This window comes from Aplidium turbinatum, chromosome 10 (genome assembly GCF_918807975.1).
Source record: "Aplidium turbinatum chromosome 10, kaAplTurb1.1, whole genome shotgun sequence".
NCBI classification, from domain to species: Eukaryota; Metazoa; Chordata; class Ascidiacea; order Aplousobranchia; family Polyclinidae; genus Aplidium; species Aplidium turbinatum.
The window spans coordinates 23,042,583-23,067,065 of record NC_137481.1 but is presented as its reverse complement, the minus strand read 5'-3'; the positions used below and the strand labels follow the sequence as shown (position 1 = coordinate 23,067,065).

At 38.1% G+C, this 24,483-nt stretch overlaps 1 protein-coding gene and 1 pseudogene across 1 annotated transcript; both read left to right on the top strand.

The window, feature by feature from the left end:
- The first annotated feature begins 5,140 nt into the window (after positions 1–5,140).
- On the top strand, positions 5,141–7,176 carry LOC145778856 (serine/arginine-rich splicing factor 6 pseudogene; annotated as a pseudogene).
- Positions 7,177–7,178: 2 nt separating this feature from the next.
- Positions 7,179–24,483, top strand: LOC145778855 (propionyl-CoA carboxylase alpha chain, mitochondrial-like). The gene is made up of 17 exons (XM_082590441.1): positions 7,179–7,269; positions 8,043–8,120; positions 9,441–9,488; positions 12,355–12,537; positions 12,964–13,017; positions 13,232–13,400; positions 13,977–14,158; positions 14,749–14,926; positions 16,650–16,748; positions 17,169–17,281; positions 17,416–17,559; positions 17,876–18,011; positions 19,061–19,214; positions 19,753–19,855; positions 20,202–20,360; positions 20,746–20,848; positions 23,016–24,483. Exons 1-17 carry the CDS (start codon positions 7,213–7,215, stop codon positions 23,198–23,200), a joined length of 2,145 nt encoding a protein of 714 aa, XP_082446567.1. The 5' UTR covers positions 7,179–7,212; the 3' UTR covers positions 23,201–24,483.

Sequence of the window (24,483 nt, the reverse complement as noted above, 5' to 3'; positions counted from 1 at the left end):
TACTATTTGCTGCTGTGCAAAGCATCACTAGGCTTTTTTAAGGTTTATTTTTGCGTGTCATGTAAGCGAAAGTGAATTTTCCCTCGGTTTTTTTCTTACTGTAATACCAAAACTTTACAAATTTTGCTGTATCTTGCTGTAATAGCCTACTCGTATAAATCTAATTTGTAACCAACCTTGCTTTATCAATATCACTCGTGTAGATCAAAGCCAGACATAGTGACATAAGACTAGAACTAAGTTGCGCGTGATTGGTGTAGAAGTACCCGTACTCTCATCGATTTTTTGCGAAGAATTCACCTAATGTTACGATCACTGGCGCCAACTTAGGCAGCAAGTCTTTTAGGCGCAGACAGTTAGGCGCCGGTCAAATAGGCGCACACTGTGGCGTCTAGATATTTAGGTGCGGAGCACTGTGGCGCCCGTTCATTTAGGTGCTATTCCTAGTAAAGTCTGCAGATTGTATCAGCTTGGCAGGTAGGGCAATGCTTTTCACACAAAATGTTATATTGAACAGAAAAATATGTTGTTTTGTTAATGCGCGTGCATTTATTTGTTGTTAGTCATGGCTTCAGTGAGTGAAGCTGCTTTATCTAGCAATGCTTTTCACACAAAACGTTGTATTGAATAGAAAAATATGTCATGGCTTCGGTGAGTGAAGCTGCTTAAACCGGCAATGCTTTTCACACAAAATGTTATATTGAACAGAAAAATATGTTGTTTTTTTAATAGACGTGTTCGGCATTTATTTGTTGTTAGTCCAGGTTTGCGTTGGCGAAAGCTTTATAAAAAAATTATTCAAGTTTCCGAACATGACTGAGTTCACTTTTAGTTATATAAGTCAAATAATAACTACACTAAATATCAGTAAAAAATATACCGTAGCCTATATTCAAGTGGGTGGTAGGCTTCGCTTGAGTGAAGAGTAACTTAGTTTTCCATCAAAACCCCGACTAGGTTTTGCCAAAGCTGAGCTAATACAATCTGCAGACTTTACTAGGAGTAGCACCTAAATGAACGGGCGCCACAGTGCTCCGCACCTAAATATCCAGACGCCACACTGTGCGCGCCTATTTGAACAGCGCCTAACTGTCTGCCCCTAATAGACGTAAACCCCCGACTTATGGGGTGGCCGCGCCACCCCGTAACCGCTGTGGCGGGATAGCAGTCACCCCGTTTAGGTTACGTTACTTACTGCAAATAAATGTAATTTTAACGGACGTTTAAATTTTTTTTTGATCATTAGTTTTCGCTTCAAGTTAACGTAAAGCAAGAGGTGAACCAATACAGTATTGCGAAGAAAATGATTGTTTTTGTCACAAGCATGATACTCGCGTAACATCAAGCAAGCTACATGAAGATTACGCAACGCGTGGCTACGAGTTTTTTTCCTTGTTGTTGTTGCGATCGCTTTATTTGTTGCTTGTCATAAGTCATTGTTACATTCGTTAGGTTTACAATGGGATTTATTAATCAATAAAATACGATCTTTTTATTGCCTCCCTCAAAAATCATTTTTGAAAATTTTTAATTTACAACATAGAGTCCATAATTATGATTGTCGCAACTGCTTGATCTATTTGCAAGCAATGAAACAATTTCATTAATGCTTCCAAACGTGGTCTGCATTGTGAAAATATACTTATCGTTGTCTTCCACCACCTGCGAGGCGGAGCGATCGTTTAGTGCAATCAGGCGCATAAAAACCTACTTGCGATCTACCATGACACAACAGCGATTGAACCACGTCCTAATTTTAAATGTATATCAAGCTGAAACTTCACGGTCACAACTTGACCAGTTGATATAACAGTTGGATTGACAGAGCTGTTGTTCGCAAAAATATTTTTGCCAAATGTTAAATGTCAGGGCAGCAACGTAACAATAAAATTCGCGACATACCTCCTGTGCTTTGTTTTAAAGTTGCTTTGTAAATTATCAAGCTACAAATCAGGTGTAAAAAGACAATTGCATCTACGAAACACGCTTAGTAAAAATCAAACAAAAACATGCCGTTTGAAAGTTTTTAGGTTGCCATATTGTGCTATCCGCCACTCCGTGCAAAAATAAAAGTCGGCGCCTATGGTTACGATGATTCAATGTGATCAATCGTTGAAACAACGTAAAAATCAAAAGTTTTCTGACTTGAATGGAGACTAAGAGATACAGTATTCACATTTTCTAGATGCGCGCTAGAATGCGCTGAAAATTATTTTCTCGCAACAATTATTCGTGCTATGCAATGACGATTTGTATTAGTTCCTGTGTTATTTTTCAGCGGACAAATATGACCGATCTAGATGGTACTTTCCGCGGACATCACATGCTGATGTCCGCCATGAATTTCGAGGCCTGAGTTGTATGTTGGTTTAAGTCACAGGTTAATCTTTGTCTACCTTGGACACACTGCCCTTCAATTCTGCCTGGATAAGAGATGTTTTAATTTTCCTTTTTGCAGCACGTGTCCTAAAAATTGAAGTTGATTATATTAAAAATACTTATTTACTTAAGTATAATAATTAAAAATTTCAATTGAATTTTGATATTTTTCAGTAGATTCGGTGTTTGTTTGACTTGTCCAGGAAATCTTCTGCATTTTTTGGAATGCCCAGCCCCACATTTCAAACCCATTTATTCTTTTATTAATTGGTGTGGTATATATTTGTCCAGGTTTCTGAATTATATTTAAAAATTGGATGAATATAACACTTTAATATATATATACTCTGTATCTGGTTGAGAAAGGTAATATGTATATACTTCTTGCATAATATTGATTTCATTTGCTGAATATCGGCTTTTGCTTGAGCAATACGTAGATTGAACTCCTAATCATCTTTTGCTTCCCAAATTATTGTTGTCCCAAGATATCAAAAACCTCTTATTTGTTTTATAGTTGTTTCATTCATTTTAATTGGACAGATTGGAATTTCACTTTCTTTTTTCTTTGTGATTACCATCGTTTCTGTTTTTTTTTTATTCATTTCCATTCCAAATTCTTTACTTTCTTTTACTTTGTTGAACAAATTTTGTAGTTTTCCTCCCGAATCAGCCCCCCAGACAGTGTCATCAGCATACCTTAGGTTATTAAAGTTGGTTCCCCAACATTTATGCCAGCTTCATTATCAAGACGTTGGATTATGATCTCACTGTATATAATGAAAAAGGCTTGGAGAGCATGCATCTTTGTTTAACACCTTTCTTGATTGATATCCAATCTCTGATGCTGTGATTGATCTTTATTATGAAATTTGATCAAAGTACAGGTTTTGAATAATACTTAGATCCTTATCATTCTTATCTTCAATTCCAATGTTATCTAATATCTAGCATCTTCAGTAATTTGACATACTTCACTCGGTTGAAAGCTTTCTTATATAATCAATGAAAGTGAAGTACAGATCTTTCATCATTTCAATTGATCTTTGTGCAATATTTTTTAGTACAAATACAGCATTTCATGGGGTGCAACCTATTTCTTCCCCTGAACATTTTGTCCTCTAAAAAGATTTAAAAAAAAAACAGAACTGAGATTGCTGATCGCAGTTGCCGCAAACATTTTAAAATTTTTCCCTTGACAAGGTCAAGAGAAAAAATATCAAAGCACCCAAGTCGCTGATCGGAGTCGCTGATCGGAGTCGCCATTGCCGAAACAGTTGACCACGCTAATTAAAACCTTACTTTGTTCTTCTCAATGCTAGCCTGCAGTTATATTATTACTAGAGATGTACCTATATATTGGTATCGGCGATATCAGCCATTTTTTTAGTATCGGTGTCAGCAAATTTGGCCGATACTGTGGTCGATATTAAAAAAGGCGTTTACTGCAAATTTTCTATATTGAACCATAGGCATACGAAGCCGAGTAACGTGATCAAGTTTAACATCTTCAAGTTTAAATGATATGAGATGTTCTACTGGTGCAAATTAAGCTAAACTATCACAAGATGTATACAGTGACAATCTGCTTTTATTCCAACGTTTCGTCAATCAGACACGACTGACTTCTTCAGGGGGCTAGACCAGGTAGTGACTACCTGTCTAGCATGGCAAAACACAGGACATATTGCTGAAAACAACCAAACATGCAAAATGAAAAATTAAACTTCTGGACAAAAACTTATCGCGTGCAAAGTTTGAAATAAGTTAGAAAAAAGGGGGAGATTTAACTTATGTCAAACTTTGCGCGCGATAATTTTTTGTCCAGAAGTTGAATTTTCATTTTGCATGTTTAGTTGTTTTCAGCAATATGTCCTGTGTTTTGCCATGCTAGACAGGTAGTCACTACCTGGTCTAGCCCCCTGAAGAAGTCAGTCGTGTCTGATTGACGAAACGTCGGAATAAAAGCAGATTGTCACTGTATACATCTTGTGATAGTTTAGCTTAATTTGCACCAGTAGAACATCTCATATCATTTAATTTAATGCCTGGTGAACAGCCTCATTCAATTTTCAGCATCTTCAAGTTTGTTACATATTATTAACTTCGTATGCCTATGGTTCAACAAGACAAACTTTCTACCGAAGCTCTAAATCTTCTATAGAAGCAAAGATATAGATTTTTTAAAGTAGTAACTAACGTCACATTGTAGAAAAATAACAACCTGTTCAAATTTTTGATACCTCACACCATGACTTCTTGCGCTTTTTGGCATTGGTTGCTTGCAGTGATTTTTTCACTCAAATAAAATGTTTTGTTTCAGCAGTTTTGCGTTGTTTGTTTTTTAAGTTGTGAAGTAGACTCAATTTCTCCAATATTTTGTGTTTCTTTTTTACTCTCAGCAGAGTATAAAACTTGTAAAAAAAATTCATCCATACGACGTCATGAATGAAATTATATATATATATCTCAAATCAGCGCAATGACGTGACATCATCTAAAGATCATAAAAACAGTATATATATAAAATAGTATATACATATACATTAGGCCTATTAAATTTTTAAAATGACAAATTTTGGATTAATGACTTGCTTGACTTTCTGCTTCCTTGTAAGAAATACTTTTTAGGGAAAGATTTGGCCCATTATCAATAGCTGTGGTTTTCGTCAGGAAGGGCATCCGCCATCTGGCTGAAAACTTGCGCTCTAATAAATTTTGATGATAATAAACTAAACCTTTTTTTGGTTTTTAGTCAGGTTATAAGTCATAATCGTTGCTGTTTCAAAGAAATCAATGTCTTCTAAAGGCCGTGTATTTATTGGTCGTCTTAGCAGCCATGCTAGTGAGCGTGATGTGGAATCATTTTTCAAAGGGTTTGGAAAAATTCAAGAAGTTAACTTAAAAACTGGGTACGGATTTGTACAGTTTGAAGACAGTCGAGATGCAGATGATGCTGTTTATGAACTCAACAACCAGAACTTGTGTGGCGAACGAGTCACTGTAGAACATGCTAAAGGCATTCGAAGAAATCAATTTAGCAATGGAGGAGGTGGTTACAGAGGTGGTGGGTATGAAAGCAGAAGTTATAGTAGAAGTGGAGGAAGCAGTCGTTATGATGGAGGTCGAAGCTATGGTGGGAGGCGTGATCGTGACTATGATAATCGAGATGATAAATATGGTAATGGGGGAAGAAAGTCACGAGATTTTGCACCACCATCTCGTTCAAAATATCGTGTCATTGTTGAAAATTTGTCCAGTCGATGCAGTAAGCATGATTTAAAGGACCACATTAGAGATATTGCTGATGTTTCATATATTGAAGCTCATCAAAGAGTGCGGGGTGAAGGCATAGTGGATTTTGCATCGGGAAGAGATATGAAGGCTGTCATTGACAAACTAGACAACACTGAAATTTGTGGCAAAAAAATTCGAATCATAGAAGAAGGCTCAAGCTCTTGTAGTCGAAGTGTTTCAAGAAGTCCTCGTAATTCAAGATCTCGGTCACGCTCTCGTTCCACAGGTCGTCGAGGCAAGCGTAGCTTTTCTAGATCAAGATCCCCAGCTTACGATGATTGAAAATGAAATGCAACCAAGTGCAGTTGATGCTACAACGCTGAAACTTACTTTACGAACAGTTGTAAACTGCTTTGTTAAGATTTCTGCCAAGTTACCAATCTGGTTTGTGTTGATTGAGTTTTCAACAAAACAGGTGGCACTTTATCACCACCATGTCTGTGAGTGCTTTGCAACGCAATTTTGATTACTAAAATGCAAGAAACATTTGGATATTACTTGTTTTTGTATTAAGCTTTTTCATATTGTTAAAATTCCATGATTTGACGCAATGCTCTGACAAGTAATGTTGAAGTACAGTACAGTAAATTGTGACTTTTGTCATAGTTTTGTGTGCTCTGTACATTGTATTTCCATCTGCGGTGTAAAAACAGGCTACCGTATAAGATAGTTAACAAAAGTATTAACTAATTTGATAAAAATATTCGTTGGTCTGAGAATCACATTTTAAACAAGCAATCTAGGTTTTTCAGACATATTGTGTAGAATAAGGAATGATGTTGTATTTGCATTGTTTGTTACTTTTGAAAGCACAAAAATGTAAATTTTACAAGTATTAATGTTTTTTTCAAAACTTCATTGCTGCATAGTGGCAGGTTCATTGCAGAACAGTACTTTACTAATTTCAACAACATTCATACATTTGAATTGGGAAGGGGAAAATTACTTTTCCTGTTTTATAAACAGCGTTTCGTGTATAAGCTATTTTTTTGACAATCCTCTCATTTTATAAAGCCAGAAAACAAGTTAAATGAAAGTTGGTTTACTTTTGTGCTGTTTGTTTTGAAGCTTTTAATTTGCTACTTCAGGGTTTGCAATATTTTTTAATGGTACACAATAGTTTTGCATGAAGATTTTTCTTAAAACCATGTCAAAATTCTGAAACTTTAGACATGTGTTTCGATGTTAAACGAAATCATTTATCATGTGCATTTGGTGACTATCAAACTTTATACGTTTGCTTTTTAATGGTTGCATTGTATGTGGCATGCTTTCAGCACAAAATATTCGCATGGACAAAACCATCAAAAAATCCTGCAAACAATCAGTTGCATTTTGGTGTTAACATCGTGAGTTGAGATTTTGTCTATGGAGGATTTGTTCAGACACCATGCGAAAAGTTTTGCTTTTAAACTGTATTATGCTTGGTTATGTCATGTTGTTTATCAATGATTACAATTGAAAAATCCACTTCGTTAACCACAGTCTTGTCTTTTAGAATACCTTAGATATGGTTTAAGTTGTAACTGTGTTAAAATGAGTTTTTTGAGAATTCCATGCAAAGATTTACTGCGAATCTACCCAACCGGAAAGGTAAAAAGGAATTGTGAACTCAGGCTGTGTTAGTGTGTATTAATATTTACCTTTCTCAATTATATTGCAACTTCCACGTAGCCTTCTACAGTCATGTTAAAGGGTTTTTAAGTTCTGCTGGTGAAACTCCATCCCATTTATACATTGCCGTAATTGTATTATATATTTGCAACTTTATGAAACACTTTTTAGTGAGGCTATCATTATTGTTGGCCATTGGGTTAGACCAGGAGTCACCAAACTACGGTCCGCAAACTGATTTTATCCGGTCCGCAAACTGATTTTATCCGGCCAGCCACGTGCTGCGGAAACAAGTTAAGGAAAAAAGTTACCAAACTTTTTGTAAAGGACTGACGTTTCTTTTTATCATTAGGCCACCACAAATGGGGACAGCCTAGGCCAAATTTGAAAAGATGTAATGTTGTTTCAAGAGCACGATGCCCTGTACTGTATCACAGCAGGGGATAACTTTTCCAGCAACCTTTCGATTTTTATCACAACTTTGCTATTCCACCGCTGACTTTGTTATTTATTGTGCTCAATTCAAGTCAATGGAGATTCTAAATAGTTGTATATCTTTTCGCAATTTGCATCCGGCCCGCAGCTGTTAATCTCGCAGCAATCTGGCCCTCAGAGAAAAAAGTTTGGTGACCCCTGGGTTAGACCAAACAAACGTTTTAAGTTAAAAAAAAAACATGGCTACTGGACGGGTAATTCATTATATTAAACAAATTGCCAAGAATTTGTCAAACATTTTTTTGTTTTTTTTGTAGTATTGTAGTCGGTTAGTCCATGAGACAAGGATCTTGTCTTCTACCACATCAACAGCCAGGAATCATGATACAGAGAAGGTATGCAACAGAGTAATACAATTGCTCTACCACATATGTCAAAAAAATTTTAAGTACCCAACTACCCATCTAGTTGGAAAAAGTAGCTTTAAAATATTGTTTTTTTTAAATGGCGTTAATTAAAAAAGAAAAGCTAAAAAGGTGAAATATTTTAGGTTTTTGAAAAGTTAAAAATTACTCAGAGCTAAAAAGGGAGTTTTTATGAAAGGAGAATATTAAAGTTTTACAAAGCTAGGGTCAACTACTTGTTAAACTATATTTCATGGGTTAGTGTAACAAAATCAATGTGGTTTTAAAATACCATAAACTTTGACATAAAAAACAACATTTTTTAATAAAACCTTGCTTGGGTTTTCATTTGCAAAATTCTAAAAAACAGGATTTATTGGTCAAATGGGATTTACAAGTGTTCACAAACATTGGCCAAATAAAGATTTATTTACCGACATGGGATTTTTTTATCCTTATAAGTAGATTATTATCCATGCAATGTGAATTCATGTTGCTGAGTAATGACTGGTTATATGACCTAATGCCGCAGGACATGAACGACGCGAGCCCCAAATGACGCGATCCTTATGCGGCAAGACATGTACAATGCAAGATACAACGCCGATGGATGCAAGGCTTGAATACTTGAAATATTTTTGACTGAACAAAATAAAAATAAAGGCCACTTTTTCATTTTTTTTTAGTTTTTAACCTTTATGGACAGTGGACACGTCTGAAGAGAAGTCTTAATAATTAGAAAAGTCTGGCAAGCTGTAAGTGTAAGTCTAGCTTCCCGCAGTTAATCGCATTCTGTGCTGCTTCATGAACAGACACAAATGTAATCAAGTTTCGCATCATTTCTGTCTTCCGGCATTCATGTCTTGTGGTGTAGGAATCACGTCATTTCTACTCACGGCATCAGGTCATCTACCTGGTTGGTTGCGAGATCTAATAAATGTAGCAAGAATTTGATGCAAAATTTATCTAGGCATTGAAAATAAAACTTTTGACAGCCTTGAGTTGAGTTTGTCACTTTAATTTTACGCTACAGAATAGCTTATGAAAATGGTGTTACGGTACATTAAAGTAGTCTCCTTCACAAAGCATACAGTATACGGTGGTAAAAATTTCACTTTGTGATAAAATTTAAAAATAGTGTCATTTAGATTATAATAGACTTACAAATAAAGTTTGTTTAAACAATTAATTTTAATTTTTTGAACTGTAATTTATAACTTTGTTTGACATTTTTTTAGTTTAGTTCAAAATATCAAATAACGAAGTTGGAACTAAACATAGCCCTACCTGCCAATTGTTTATATTTTGCAGACATTTGACAAGATTCTAATTGCAAATAGAGGAGAGATTGCATGCCGGGTTTGTATTGTTTTAATCTTGCTTTTAGTTTTAGCCGGTTGCTAAAAACGCATCTATGAGCTTCTCTTGATAGTGTAGCAGGATTTGATTGCACTGGTCTACAAAAGGAAACGTTTCTCTCTGAAAAGTTTATTTCACTTTGAAAAGCGTTTTGGGGTAATTTGAGGGCGCTATGTTTAAAAATGAAAGATCAGTTTTTCTCTATCACATCAGGTTTTCTTTCAATTTTAGACTTTAGTTTTTCGTAAGCCTTTTCATGCAGATGACGTCATCAAGCTCCTTGGATTTAACCTTCTTGTAAAAAAAGTTTAATTTTAATCTGTCATTGCATCTTTTTTGTAATTGTGCTAGAAAAATCGATTAACAAGTGATATAATTCTATTTTAGGTCATAACTGGTTACAGCTGGCGGCTGTTACTTCTAACGTCCTCATCTAAAAAGCAGCTGGGAACTTAATCGCTGATCAACATGAGAGCGCAAAACACTATGTCCGGTCTGTTCATATGTTATTATCAGAACCATCATAATTATTCTAACTGGGCAGTGGCAGACTTTTATTCCCGTACAACATCTGCTGGACTATATCTTTAGCCAGTATTCATCAAACCCTCTGATCTTAGAGACAATGATTTTGTTCAACCAAAAATATCAGACGAGAAACAAATATCAACTACTAACGATGAGTTCACCCATCCTAATGTGTCATTGAAACCTTTGCCATTTAATCAGGCAGATTTAAATGATGCAATTTGTGACCTGGGCCTTTCCAAACAGTCTTCTGAGCTGGCTTTGAAATTGAAAGAAAAGAACCTTCTTCATTCAGGAACTAAGATTATGTTTTACCGAATCAGGCAAAAGGAGTTTCTCCAATTCTTCTACTGGATTGGTCAGGCCGCTAAGCTCCCGGCGGCCATTGTCGCCGAGAAGTTAAATGGCCTCCGAAACTACCGCGCTGGTTGGCCATGTTTGGTCGCCCGCTTCCGCAAACCACCATTTCCCACTCCGTTGATATTTGCATTTTTTCCCACTCAAGTTCGTATTTCAAACTTTTTTCTCCACTCGTGTACGTGCATGAAACTTTTTTCTCTTCACTCTCATTCACAACCTGTTTTCAAAAACAAGGCCAGGTCTCTCACACGCCGACGAAAAATATTGGTTACAAAAGTTTGGCATTAAACGTGAGCGTCGACTTGTAAAAACCCGAGGACTGACTCTACACCTACTAATTGAGTAGCAGTGCATTTTACAACTGTAAATATGTTTCAGGACCTTGTTTACTTTCTTCTTAAATGAGTGAAAACAAAAACATGATATTAATTAATGGATTCTCAAAGAACACGACTTTTTAACGGATGTTTTGTTTTGGGGGCCAGGAGCCGGAATTTGACCGCCGGGAAGAAGTTCTGGTAGCTAAAAAATGTTTGGGAAGAGTACTAAATTTTTGACAAAGTAAACTTTGCAAGATAAAATGAGCAATGTAACGGTTGCAATCCAAACAACAAAATAATGTGGTAAAAGGCCTTGGGGGGCTTGCTCTCCCGAAAATAACAAATTTAACCTTTGTTTTGTTGGCTGTTTGTGCAATTTTAAGCCCAATAATTTTTAAGTTAAACATTATAAACATTTTTTCATTCTCGACTACAAAAGGATTTCAATCATTTATCTGTTGAAGGGTTGCATAGTGTTCTGTAGTCTAAAAGCATCTGTCTAGGTGGGCCCACCTTCCCCATAGTGTATAATGTACAATTATACATTTTACCTCGCACATCATACTCCGAAATACTGCAATTTAATTGTTAACTAGCTCGGTCAGCAATGTGTTTACTTCGGGTATTGCATAATTTACTTAGTTTTTGAGGGGTACCGGTACGTAAACAATTTCTAGCCCTTGAATCCACGTCTAGTACTCTGCGTGCCCGATACCGCCGACTTATTTAATAATTTGTGAATGAGCAAGCAAGAAATTTTTCCAAAAAGACAGAAAAATTACATGTTTTTCCCGATTTTTTGGGGGAGCAGTGGAGCACGTGACCAAGTTCTCCCCTCATTTTGAGCTATATGGGATATGTGACATGTTCTTTTTCATGTCATCAACGCAAATATTTTGTTTCGTTGTACACTACACTGTACACGTGTGCATCTCGGAACATTCGTATAGTTTTCGTACTAGTATTGGCGAAAACATTAATATTATGACACAAGGAACATAAAATAACGTTTTTAGCACAACTTCTTGAAACAGATTCTGAGGAATTGATAAAAAATAATGCAAAAAACACACAAATTAGCATTTTTCAGTAAAAGGTTCAATTGTAGTTTAAGATGATGTGATAGGCAAAAACTTAGGTCAGATTCTAAATCAGCGCCCTCAAATTTGCTGCAATTAATTGGCAAATTCAACCGAAACTGTGTTGACCGGAGTCATCTTTGAATCAATTGCAAACTATCCACTTTCAGGCAAGGAAATTCTTGCCATCTATAATTGTGACAAGACGCTTATTTATTGCAGCTTTCGGTTGCCCACACAGTCTTAGGCCATAAATATCGAGGTTAACTATATATATGTATGAATAAAGTTTCAGCTTGTCTTTCATATGTTTTTGCTTGTATGTTGATATGTCGATTTGGTGGTGCTCGTGCAATACGCAGACTCTAAAGTGCTCGGCTCTATTCCCCACGATAATTGCCTAGAGTTTCACTATCATATTCAGTTATTCACATAAATTTTAGTTCATTAACTCGGAGTTAAAAATTCAGAGGCTCACGTAAGGTAGCTTGGCTTTTTTAACCCTGAAACCTTTATCAACATACAACATGGTGGGCAGAAAGCAACAGGCTTTCATATTTTGTTTCAATCAATCCACAGGTGATGCGAACATGTCGGGACATGGGGATTTCAACAGTGGCAGTCCACAGTGAGGCAGATTCCAACTCTGTGCACACCCACATGGCTGATGAGGCCGTATGTGTTGGCCCAGCCCCGTCTTCCCAAAGCTACCTGAACATGTCAGCTATTCTTGAAGCCATCAAAAGCACAGGAGCTCAGGCGGTGAGTGGCTCTTCATGGTGTCAAGTTACTTCACTCAAACAATTGGCTGGCGTATTTAATGTTATTTGCTGGCGTCTTGATATTGTTTCATTGCGCGTAGTTTTAGAAGATGGTTACTTCGCAGATTCCGTTCATGTTAAAAGTTCGTAGTTTTGTTAAAAACTCAAAATCGCTGTGCTTCTGAAATTGGCTGAAATTTATCGAATAAGATTCGATATAATTATTCTAGAATATTTTAGAATAGATTCGAATCCTTTATTATTCAAAACGCCTACCTTATTGTGTGTGTGTGTTTGTTTCATTCAAACTTTTGTACTGAAAATGTCGAACTCGTTTACCCAGTGTTCATCAAAATTGGTTTCTCATACACGCTGAGCGATCCACGGGTTCTATCCGTATCACAAATCACACACTTTCTTGTTTCAGGTGCATCCGGGCTACGGTTTTTTATCGGAAAATAATGAGTTTGCTCGAAAATTGGTAAGTACATAATAGAATCAATTGCTGTAATGCTAAAGTAAATCTCCATGTGTGCTGAAAATAGGCCAGCATAATTTTTCCAGGGGAATGTGGCTGAGCGAAAAGAAACGCCACACTCACATTTACGTTGTTGTTACATTGGTAATAATAGGATGTTGGTCAGAATCTACTTTCTCATCTACATTGTATTGACAATAAATTCTGTTCCTTTCAGGCTGACAACAGTGTGGCGTTCATAGGCCCGGACACTCTTGCGATCGACGCAATGGGAGACAAGTTAAAATCAAAACAAATCGCAATCGCGGCCAAGGTCAACACTATCCCTGGATTTGATGGTGTTGTGGCTGATGCTGATCACGCAGTGAAAATTGCCGAAGAAATAGGTTTGTCTGCAAGGTTTGCTGTCCGCCTCGATTGCTCATGGTTAAGTACCTGAAATAACCAACGTAGGAACGGGAGGTTAAGCAACGCTGGTTCTGCTTCCAGCGCATGCGCAACACACTTCAAGAACAGTTCTTCATTCAACGGTCTATAGTGGGTGAAGTGATTTATGAAAAACACTTCAGTAAATGGAAACTTCACTCTGTCAATCTCAGTGACCGGGCCTGCGTTAGTGGTTCAAAACCGCTGCAGGTATGCCAAGCTGCCAAGATTAAGCTTCTAAAAAGTCTTCTTTAGTCCGAGGATAAAGTTTTCACCAACAAAATTAATTGCACAATATCAATTCTACAGTGTATCGCTGTATAAAGAAGCCACGATTTCAGTTTTTTATTGACCAAACAGTTGGTGTTTCCGGCTGTGGTTTGTATGCGTTGAACTATAGTTCGTAGATTTTATGCACATTTTTAATCGCTTAGTCTAATTATTTTGCGATCTTGTAGAACCGGAATATAATGAAACATAGGCCAATGAAACGATGCAGCTAGATATTTTTTGATAATTCGTTACGAACGTACCAGGGTACCCGGTCATGATTAAAGCTTCTGCCGGGGGCGGTGGGAAGGGAATGAGAATCGCTTGGAACGAGAAGGAAACAAGGGACGGATTCCGCTTCTCGTCACAAGAGGCAGCATCGAGTTTTGGCGATGATCGGCTCTTGATTGAAAAGTTTATCGATCGACCTCGGCATATTGAAATGCAGGTGAAATATTGGTCACTTTTGCTATCGTTGTCTTGTACTATGTCATTGCTTAGTGTTTCCAGTTTAGCAAGTTTATTTGAGTGGAAAAATAATTGAAAGAGGCAATACAACATATTAGAGAAGAACTGCATGTCCTGCAAGCTGGTGCTAGAGAGAAGCCCAATTACAGATCCATAGGATGCAATGCTTCAGTGATTTTTGAATTTGCCAATCTTAATTCCGTAATAGAAACATTTTGGTCTTTGGAATGCTATTCAATTTACACAGCATCGGCTTTCAAACGCGCCGGTGAAATAGTGTAGCGTCAGCCGGTAAAGTATTTGAAGATCATAAAAACACGACAGGCAATTTACCTAGCACAATGCCGATCTCTAAATTGTTTTATCAATAAATGCGATAATGTGTATTGAAATTATTATGTAAAGCTGTTGCAGCCTAAAATTTATTTCATTTTAAGAGAATATGCAAACAAAAGCTTTGCCTTATTGACGTTTTTACTGATAATTAATCGAAACATAGTCGTAAACGAAGTTATCAAATTATTATCAACATTGCATACTTCTCAATCATATAACCAAATCTCTACGTAGATTTTAGCGGACAGCTTTGGCAACACCTTGTGGCTGAATGAGAGAGAATGCTCAATTCAGAGACGCAACCAAAAAGTTGTGGAAGAGGCACCATCCACTTTCTTGGACCCTCAAACTCGGAGAGCCATGGGAGAGCAGGCGGTGGCTCTCGCAAAAGCAGTCAAGTATAAAAGCGCAGGTGGTCGTATTTTCGTTGTCAGAGTTCATTTACTTTTCATTTTGATTTTTTCATTAGTCATAACAATATTTCCCTATTGCCATCCGAGGTGTGATGAAAACGTTGGCTCACTAGCTTGGTGGTTAGAACGTTCACCTCTGCAACAAGAGACCTGGGTTCGCTACCATGTCGAGCCAAAACTAAAAGGTTAGAAGGTTTCCATGCTTGTAGTTTTACTTTACGCTCAGAAATGAAAAAAAAGAAGCAATGAGGAGCTTGTATACACACATCGCCACCGTATGGCTAGTCTTTTGCTATATGATGCGTACCTCGTTAGAAACAGTTGTGTGGCCAAAGTACTGCTAGACCAGCGGTTCTTAAAGTGGGGTCTGCAAAGCACCTTCAAAAAACGTTGAGTTTTTCTTAAAACAAACGTTTGACGTGATTGCAATATCCAATCTGGCAAACTCTATCTTTTCTTTCTCTTGCGCCAAGACAATCGAGTCTTTTTTCGTTCTCTTCATTACGGCAGATTGAGTGGTGGACTGGACAGACTTCTTTGCTGTTTCATTTTTGGAGATGAAATTTGCCGTTACTTTTCCAACCTACAAGATCTTTAAAAGTACCGATGTTTCATGAACAACTCATTTGGAACTAACGTTAACAATCCGGCGTAGGAAGGCAAGTTAGCCTACTGTAATTCAAGATCAGTTTATTGATTTGGTGAATGATAAGGTCCAAAAGGTAGATTTTCTGTGAGATGTGTGCAGTGACGTTTGGGTTGAAATGGCGCAGCTCTAGCCTGATATCGCAAAGATGGCACTGCTGATTCAATTTCCATCAACTTACGAAAGTGAAACAGCATTTTGAACACTGCGTAGGTTATTCGCATGTACAAAATGTGCTGTATCATGCCAAGGACCGTTTGTGTGTTGGAAAACAACTGTTTCATGATTGATCGTGATCTTTGATCCTACTCGCTATCAAAACCTCGATACAGGTTGGATGTAATGCACGATATGAAGGGCGCGTTGTACAAAACGGAACCTAACATAAAAGAACTGATAACAACCAAGCAGGCCTACGCATCTCATTAACGTGTGGATTTCTAGTTTCATGTAGCCTAACAAACGAATGATGAGGCTATTTACCGTTTTTGTTTGCATTTGCCTTAATTTTATGGTAGACGTCAGTCATAGAAAAAATCGCATGGTTTGATTGACTGATTTATTTATTTCGTTGTAGGTAAATATACTGTAGTACAATAAATACAGCAATAAAAAAGGAATTCCCAGCAACGGGAATCTGCGAAGAGACCATGGGTCTTCGAGTCAAGCAGATACCCCAGATTCTAATAGAAGATCTAGAATTGTGATAACAGTTAGTTACGTAATCTAAAAGATCACTACGAATAAGGGTCCATTCCATGGGGTCCATTGCACAATTTTTTTTTTGAAAACTTTGAGAACCACTAAGCTAGACGAATGCTTGCACCTTCTACCAGTGTTTCCAGGCATAGAACAACACTTTTTGTTGCCTTTGACGTTCGTGATATTTTAAAGTATCACCAGTTGCCATAGTACTACAACCTTTTTTGCATCACGCAGTCCATCGTCCCTGCTTCTGGGTCAAGACAAATTTTATCCTTCGTGTCACAACGGTTTACATGCGTTCTATCGTTTAGCATGCTTGAAGTACTTGCTGTTGGATACATGCTTGTCATCATCTGTGTATTTTTGTTTAGGTACTGTGGAGTTCTTGGTGGATTCCGCCAAAAATTTCTACTTTCTCGAAATGAACACCCGGTTACAAGTGGAACACCCAGTCACTGAGTACATTACAGGTAAGTGCTTGTGGCCGCACAATTCGATGAACGCTTTAAATGTTAAGTTCTGTTGCTGTGATAAATAAATTAGTCCACCTGCTATGTTGCTAATTAATGTATTAATAAATCCATACTTGTCATGTTACCCAAATGTGTTCGGGTTTTCTGTCACACTGTTTACTCACAAGTCACAAGCACAGTCTGCACACGTTCCTGGAGTTTGCGGGAAATGTCGCAGGGCTGGTACCGTACTCAGTCGAGAGGCAGGAAATCTCCGCCCTTTGTTGCTTCATTGTCATTTCAATATGTTTTATTTTGACATTTTCCAATACTTCGGCTAGCTAACTGACTGCTCCCCGACTGCACTGTCTGATCCTTCCCTGAAGCATGGGGAAACCCGGTTGGCGACGCTTGTTGCAATTCTTTTCATCTCCTCAGGTTTGGACCTCGTCAGAGAGATGATCCGTGTAGCTGCGGGATACCAGCTCTCCATCACGCAGGATGACGTGCCGATCAATGGCTGGGCGATGGAGTGCCGTGTCTATGCCGAAGTGAGCATTTGTTGACGTTAGTTTTGACCTTTGCAGATAGAAACATGAAATATTTTGAGTAAATCAACCTCAGATTTAGAAAACTTCTTATTTTACTCTTTCAATGCTTAACAATGTCTATTCAACATCTTCAGAATCCATACAAATCATTCGGTCTTCCTTCAATCGGTCGTCTAGCAAAGTACGTTGAACCCACCCACCTTCCCAATGTTCGAGTGGATAGTGGGATCACTGAAGGAAGTGAAATCAGTATCTTCTACGATCCAATGATATCTAAGGTGACCTTTTTAATCAATCTCTATATATTTTTCTTTAAAGAAACTATCCCGAGACATCAGGGCCGACCACCCAGACAGCAAAATGTGCCATTGTTACCGTCTGCAGACGTTAAACCAATGTAAAAATGACGGATTTTGCTGTCTGGTCATTTTGCTTGTTTACAGCATCTCGATTTCTCTTTATTTTTGTCATATAAGAAGGTCTGGTTTTCTGGCTGGACTCTAAGCATTTTACCAACTAACACGATAGTCTTGATTTGCTAACGTGCTTCTCCGTTTCATCCTTTCACTCTTTCTGTCTTCCGCCATCATCCAGCTCGTGACGTATGGTGCGAACCGGGAGGAAGCCATCGCCACGATGTGCAACGCTCTTGACAATTACGTCATCCGTGGAGTGACGCACAATGTTCCTCTCTGTCATGAGGTCCTCAACCATCCGGACTTTAAAAGCGGTAAGTTGGCTATGGAATGGTGCATTGGATTTACGTGGCAAATGTTTGTTTGTCGTATCCAGGCTTATACCCGGTGGTTGAAGATTTAGATTAAGTGGGCGGGAAGGCAAGGAAGCCAATCTTTGTGTCCACCTTCAGGCAAATGTGAAACAAGACGTGAAGAGATTTTGATAAAATTAAATTTAAAACTGCGGGTTACATTTTATGAGGGTCTGATGAGAAACCGTCCCAGACAACATTGAAACATGTGTGGCGAGTAGGTGTTAAAAGGTGGTTTTGTCGCTCGTAAAATAAATATTTTCAGCAATATGTCGCGGTTTAGGCGAGAGTATGGTAAGGTGGAGTGAGTGACTCGCCAGGTTCGTCTTGTGTTGGGGTTGTTTTTCCTTCAAAAGTTGACATTGCTCATCGCTGACAGGCTGTTACCACGGTCTGTTTTGTTGTTCAACTATTTAAATGACCGATTGACCGTTGATAAGATGTTGTCATTATTTTAAATGCATTGTTGTAGTTTTCCTAGACGCTAATCTGCATTAATGCATTGTTTTGTGAACACTCAACATTGAATACCGTACTTATTCGAGGGTTAAATGACAGAACGAGCCAAGTCACCCAAAAGTAGTTTTGAGAAAATGGCATTTTAAAATTTAAAAATTTTAATTTTAAATTTGAAGTCAAACCACTCTTTTTTACTGTGTGACTATATTTTGGACCTGTGACGGCAAGTCGGCAATGATGACAAAATGAGCTATGTCACATTAGCTCATTTTGTCAATAGAGATGGTATAGATGCAGAAGCGGCACAATGAGCTATGTAGCAATAGCTCATTGTGTCGTATAGCCCTCTGGACTTAGTTTAAAATGAGCAGTCAGTTCTGAGAAACCTGTTCAGGCTAAAACTTAGCTCTTTCTGTCAGTAAAAATACGGGGCTTGAGAAACACTTTCCAGTATCTAACCACAAAAAATGCAAAAATGGACTTAGCTCGTTCTGTCATTTAGCCCTCGTATTCATTCATTACAACATTCCATAACATTTACTTATCACCAGGCGACATTACAACAAACTTCTTGAACGAGGTCTACCCTGACGGCTTCCGTGGTAAGCAACTGAATAACAAGGAACACAAGCAGCTGTGCGCCATCGCCTGCGCTTTCTATGCAAGGCAGCAGCACATGGAAAGACAATTTTTAAACCAAACCAGGTAGGGCATAGCGTTTGGTTACGTTGTGTTAATCAGTGGGGACGGTTTACTTTTCCATGTTTCAAGACTTAAGAATCGTTTGGCTTTGTGTAAAGAAAGTTAAACCGGAGTCGCGGCCATTTTGAATTCCTGTGAAGCAGAGGCCGAGCGCAGATGTGAATGGACTCGATGTGACAACTGAAGACAAAACAGTTTTTGTTACTTTGAATGTCCTCATGACGGATAACAACAATCATTGAGCTGCTCAGACAGCTTATGCTGAGTGCACTTCAGCGAGGTCGAGGTTGCAAAGGTCGAGAGCTTCTGATCTGTATTCTTTTGAATTGCTACCTGATCTCAATAGTTGCATCACTGACGCCAATGCAAAACTCGTTTGTCAATCTAATCAATTTAATTATATTTGTGAGGAGAGCGCATGAACAATACATTCTTGACGCAATGCTGCTAGTAATGTATCAATCTACCATCGCTGTGCTGGAGATAATCTTGTCAATGTGATGTCATACATCCTTGCAACAACCCACCATTGTTATTTCAGATTGCCTTTGCAGAGCAGCGACGACACTCAGTGGTCAGTGCAAGTGAAAGTAGGCGATGACGTTCATCACGGGTTCGTCAGCAGATCGTCTGACTGCTTTCAGGTTGGCGTCCTTTAACGGATAGACTATTATTTTTGAATGAACACTCGGTGGCATCACCGGCTTAAAACTGATGATCTGCGCGTCGGTAAGGGCGCCCGAGAATCACCTGTTGCAACTCGGTAGGGCACAACTTCCAATCCCAGACCTGGCACTTATGATGGTGTGAAATAAATTATATTATTTGTTCAATAAAATATTTGAAAATAGATGCCGCAATTGTCATATGTGAGCTACATGCTTTTACAAGTTAAACATAATAGAACACATTTTCTGGCACGGCAATGATGTTTCTATAAGCCGTTATTGTAACTTTAAAATATTTTTTAATTGCCCTCATCTCATCCAGGTGTCGTTAGACAACGAAAGCACAGTCAGCATCAGCAGCAATTGGGACTTGGTGTCCCCCACCCAAACACTAAGCGTAGATGGTGGTCCCCCTTTAACAGTCCAGTGTCTGGATTCATCAGAAACAAGTTTGTTTTCAATACAGTTCCACGGAACGATGGTAAGAGAGTTGTGCTTTGCTTTTTTACATTTTCAACTTGTGTTATTGCCTTTACATACATTATAGAGCAGACCGGATGACCAAAGTCATACCTTGATCATTTATGTGTTTAGTAAACTTGTTTCGTTACAGTTCCAAGCTTCTAAATAGATTCCAGAAAGTGCACACGGAATTTTTTTCCAATCATTTATCTCGCTTGACGTAGTTTCTTTTTCGTCATATCCAACAACCCAGACTTTAAATCAATCATTTTTTACATTGATTCAACGTCTGCAGACGTTGAATCAATGTAAAAAACGATTGGTTCATTATCTGGGAAAGCACTCCTCACGTTTCACGCCGATGCTACGTTGAATTCCACGCAACAACAATCGTTTTCTTACAGTTTGACGTCCAAGTCCTAAGTTCCACTGCAGCGGAGTACACGCAGCACATGCCGGTCAAGGTTCGCGAAGACCAAGACACTGTTCTTCGCTCCCCTATGCCCGGTGAGTTTAATGAAAGCATAGAATGTTTGATTCAATTCACGTGTGTCAATGCGGGTTATATCATTATTTCTGTACGATCATCTGATTAGTTGTTGTCCAACTCCGCTCTTTTGAAGAAGCGAATCACGCTTTGCAGTTATATTTTGTTTCAATATTGACCGATATTTGCTTCGCGTTGAAACAGAGTTTTGTTTTAGGACAAAGAAAATTTATTTCACATCATTATGCGATTCCACGCCGGAACTGCTATCATACCGTAAATTCTTTAACTTTCTAAAAAAATCGATGTTAAAACAATATTTTTATCCCGTCACGCAACGTTTTCGAAAGACTATTGTTATAAAAAGACAAGACCTCACTTGTATTTTCTCCTGTTCTTCCATTACAGTGACGTCAGAAAGCCGTCCCGCTATTTTTATCCAAACATAAAACATAGGAAGGCATATGCCCTTTCCCTGACGTCATAAGTAACATATAATAAATACCTGAAGCAATTCAGCGAAAGCTTTCAGCCTTAAGGTCTCTTGGTTTCGCTGACGAGCTGTTTTGCAACGAACACTTGTATATTTTGCGTAAATTAAATGTTAATTAACGTTGAGCTCCATCAGAGAGAACAGATTTTGTCGTGGATCAAGTTAACTTTAAAATAACTTTGCTCGTTTGAAATTTGAACTCTGACGTCAGGTGAACGTGAGCTGTGCGTCATATTTCTGCTAATTTTGCGTCGGATTTCAACGGTTGCGAAAGTGTTACTTTAGTTCACGAGAAAAAAAAACGTAGCCAAAAATTCTTGCTCGATCCTTTTATACTTTGAATGATATTTTGAGGAAGAATTTTTGAATGAAGTGAATCTGGTAGAGCTGGGGAATCCCCACTGCTTCTCCCCAAACAGCAAATCAGTCGTTTTCGACATTGATTCAACATCTGCAGTTACTGATTTGCTGTCTGGGTTGTTGGTTTGCACCCTGCGAGGTCAGAATAAAACTTTAAAAATTACTTCGTTTTTTTTCGTCTCCATTCATTCCTGTGTTCAGCAATAAGGTGAAAACCAGAGCGGCGATGGCCAAGTTGTATTGTTACATCATTAATACAACAAATAGTCATGCTTAGAGCAAGCCTGCGCAACACCCGGTCACAAAATCTTTTCATTCGACCCGCGAGATGATTCAAATATATTTTACAATCACATTCTGTAATAACAATTTGTGCCTTATAATAAGTAGGCTACGGATTAATATTTTAGACATAATGGGATGGTGTGGACTGTGGTATGCTCCTTCAGCGGTTGCGTTTACGAGGATTGGTTTCATTTTTTCCCTGTTGTGTGAATAATATGTGCAGTGTGCACGCTTGAAAAGTTCTTGTAGTGATTCTGCTTTATCGTTTGCGAGTGTAGCCGCTGAATTAGTCGCAGTCCAACTTGCACTCAAGACCTCAGAACTGACTGCTTTTGTTACATCGCTTGTAAATCTGAAGCACCATAGTATTTAGTAAACCACAGTAACAAATGTTCACTAACAGTGAAGGAGCCTGAAATAACTTTATTGTAGCTTGTCCGTGGATTTTCCGCCTCGTCGAAGCAAATAGTCGGGAACTTTCGCTAACGACTGGTTTTCTATCGATTCTAAGCCGCAGTTTCAGCTAATAAGTGTCACCGACGCCAGTTCTACGCTAAACCTTAACCCCCGTTTAAATCTGAAGCTGTGTTTTGACATTTTACATCAGCAGAAACACTAAAATGACTGAGTAGTTGCACATCAACAGAAACAGAAAAATGTTCTCCAGCCTCTTGTTTATTCAATAAGGAATAGTTTAGACAAACTTCAGTCAAGTGATAATAATTTTGCGTCACTATTTCTGCATAACTTTGGCTTGTTTTGATTCTTTACGCTGTAACACTTTTCCGTTGTGACTACACTTTAACGCTGTGTTTATCTGAGCGAAGCTTAATAATAAGACGGTTGTTAAATTTACGTTGCGTTGAGTAATAATGAAAATGCTAAAATAAGATTTTATTATTTTGACATTATTTTGGCTTGCCATTAAGTGTCTTTGCCAAGACACAGCCACGTGCTCTGGAGCGGTGTCGAACCCACGTCCTTTCGAACGTCGCGCAAACGTTCTCACTACTCGGCCACCGACTAAACTACCAGCGTCCCTTTATCAGGCACAGTGCTATCCGTGGATTGTAAGGTTGGTGACCAGGTGGCTGCCGGTCAGGAGGTGTGCGTGGTAGAAGCGATGAAGATGCAGAATGATCTCTGTGTGGCACGTGACGGGAAAGTGAAAGCGATTGTTTGCAAACCGGGGGACACCATTGGAGAAGGAGATCTCATCTTGGAACTGGAATAAAGTTTTAGTTGTCTGGTTGCAACGTTTCGTTATTTTTGCATTGATTTACCGTTCGAGACGGTAAAAAAACGCAAAAAGACCAATGTTTATTAGTTATTGCCTCTGTCGTTTTTGTGAGAAAAACTATCAAAATTCCGCCGTTTAGAAAGTTCTAGTATTTATTTTCTCATCGTTTATGGCCTGCTCTTGTTATGCTAGCAAATTACATTAACTGACGTTTGTGTACGTTGCGCACTAAAATTGTCGAAAACTTGTTTTCCATTTGATTTCATGATGGTGCCAAAATAACTGTTTTTTCGTACCAAACTGGCACAAATAGTACACAGTAGGCTACACAAGGCCTTCATGACGAAAACACATCTTATCGAATATTGTCTTTTCTGGTCGGTATCACTTTGCATTTGTGTCCATTTCTGAGCTTAGTTTTGTCGTCGTTGGGACATCACAATAATTTGTTCTCAAGGAAACCGAGCCCACTGCTCGACTGCCTTTTCTAAACATCAAATCAACGTCTTTTTACACTGATTTAACGACTGCAGAGTTAAATCAATGTAAAAAACGGTCGATTTGCTGTTTGAGACATATCGCTCTCATACCAGCCATTCTATGGTTTTGTGCGTCAATGTGAACTCTAACTTATAACAAACATTTCCATATTTCCACTCACATATTGCTCCAATCGTGTTTGCATTGATTTGATTATTTTTTGTTTTGAATCGATATAAAAAATTGATTTGCTGACGAGGTAAGGAAAGCTCAATGCTCTTACGATGATTTTGCAAAGGTTTTTTTGCTTAAAATGTCGAAAATTTTTGGAAACCAAATTGATATCTTGCGTCTTGTGCAAATAATGCTTGACAAAAGTTGTCCTATTTATTGTGTCAGCGTATAACAACGTTGAACCGATGTGAAAAGCAACTTTTGATACCTTGTATCAGATAGTAGCTATGGTTGTTTACATGTTCTTATTTCAAACTTAGGTGGTAGGTTTACATGACATTTATGCAGCCTGGTGGAACCTTGATCGTGTTGTCAAAGACCAAGGTTCTGATATTTGAAGGGATATCAATCTTGTTTCACAAACATCTTGCGCCCAACTGTTTGCATCTAATCATTTTTTTTTTTTGTGCTATTTTACCTATTCAATGATGTATTCCAATGCGTTAAGAAAATTCCGTTTTTGCTTGGCAGATATTCTTGTCAATTAAATGATCTGATAACAAATTATCGAGCATTAGTCCGTCGTTATAACAATGAAAATGAATAAACTAGCACAAGTGCTC

Coding starts and splice junctions, on each gene's coding strand:
- LOC145778855 (XM_082590441.1), top strand. CDS start 7,213: ATGAGTTTTTTGAGAATTCCATGCAAAGATTTACTGCGAATCTACCCA. Junction 17,282..17,415: donor AGTGCCGTGTCTATGCCGAA/GTGAGCATTTGT, acceptor CAACATCTTCAG/AATCCATACAAATCATTCGG. Junction 20,849..23,015: donor TCTTCGCTCCCCTATGCCCG/GTGAGTTTAATG, acceptor TCCCTTTATCAG/GCACAGTGCTATCCGTGGAT.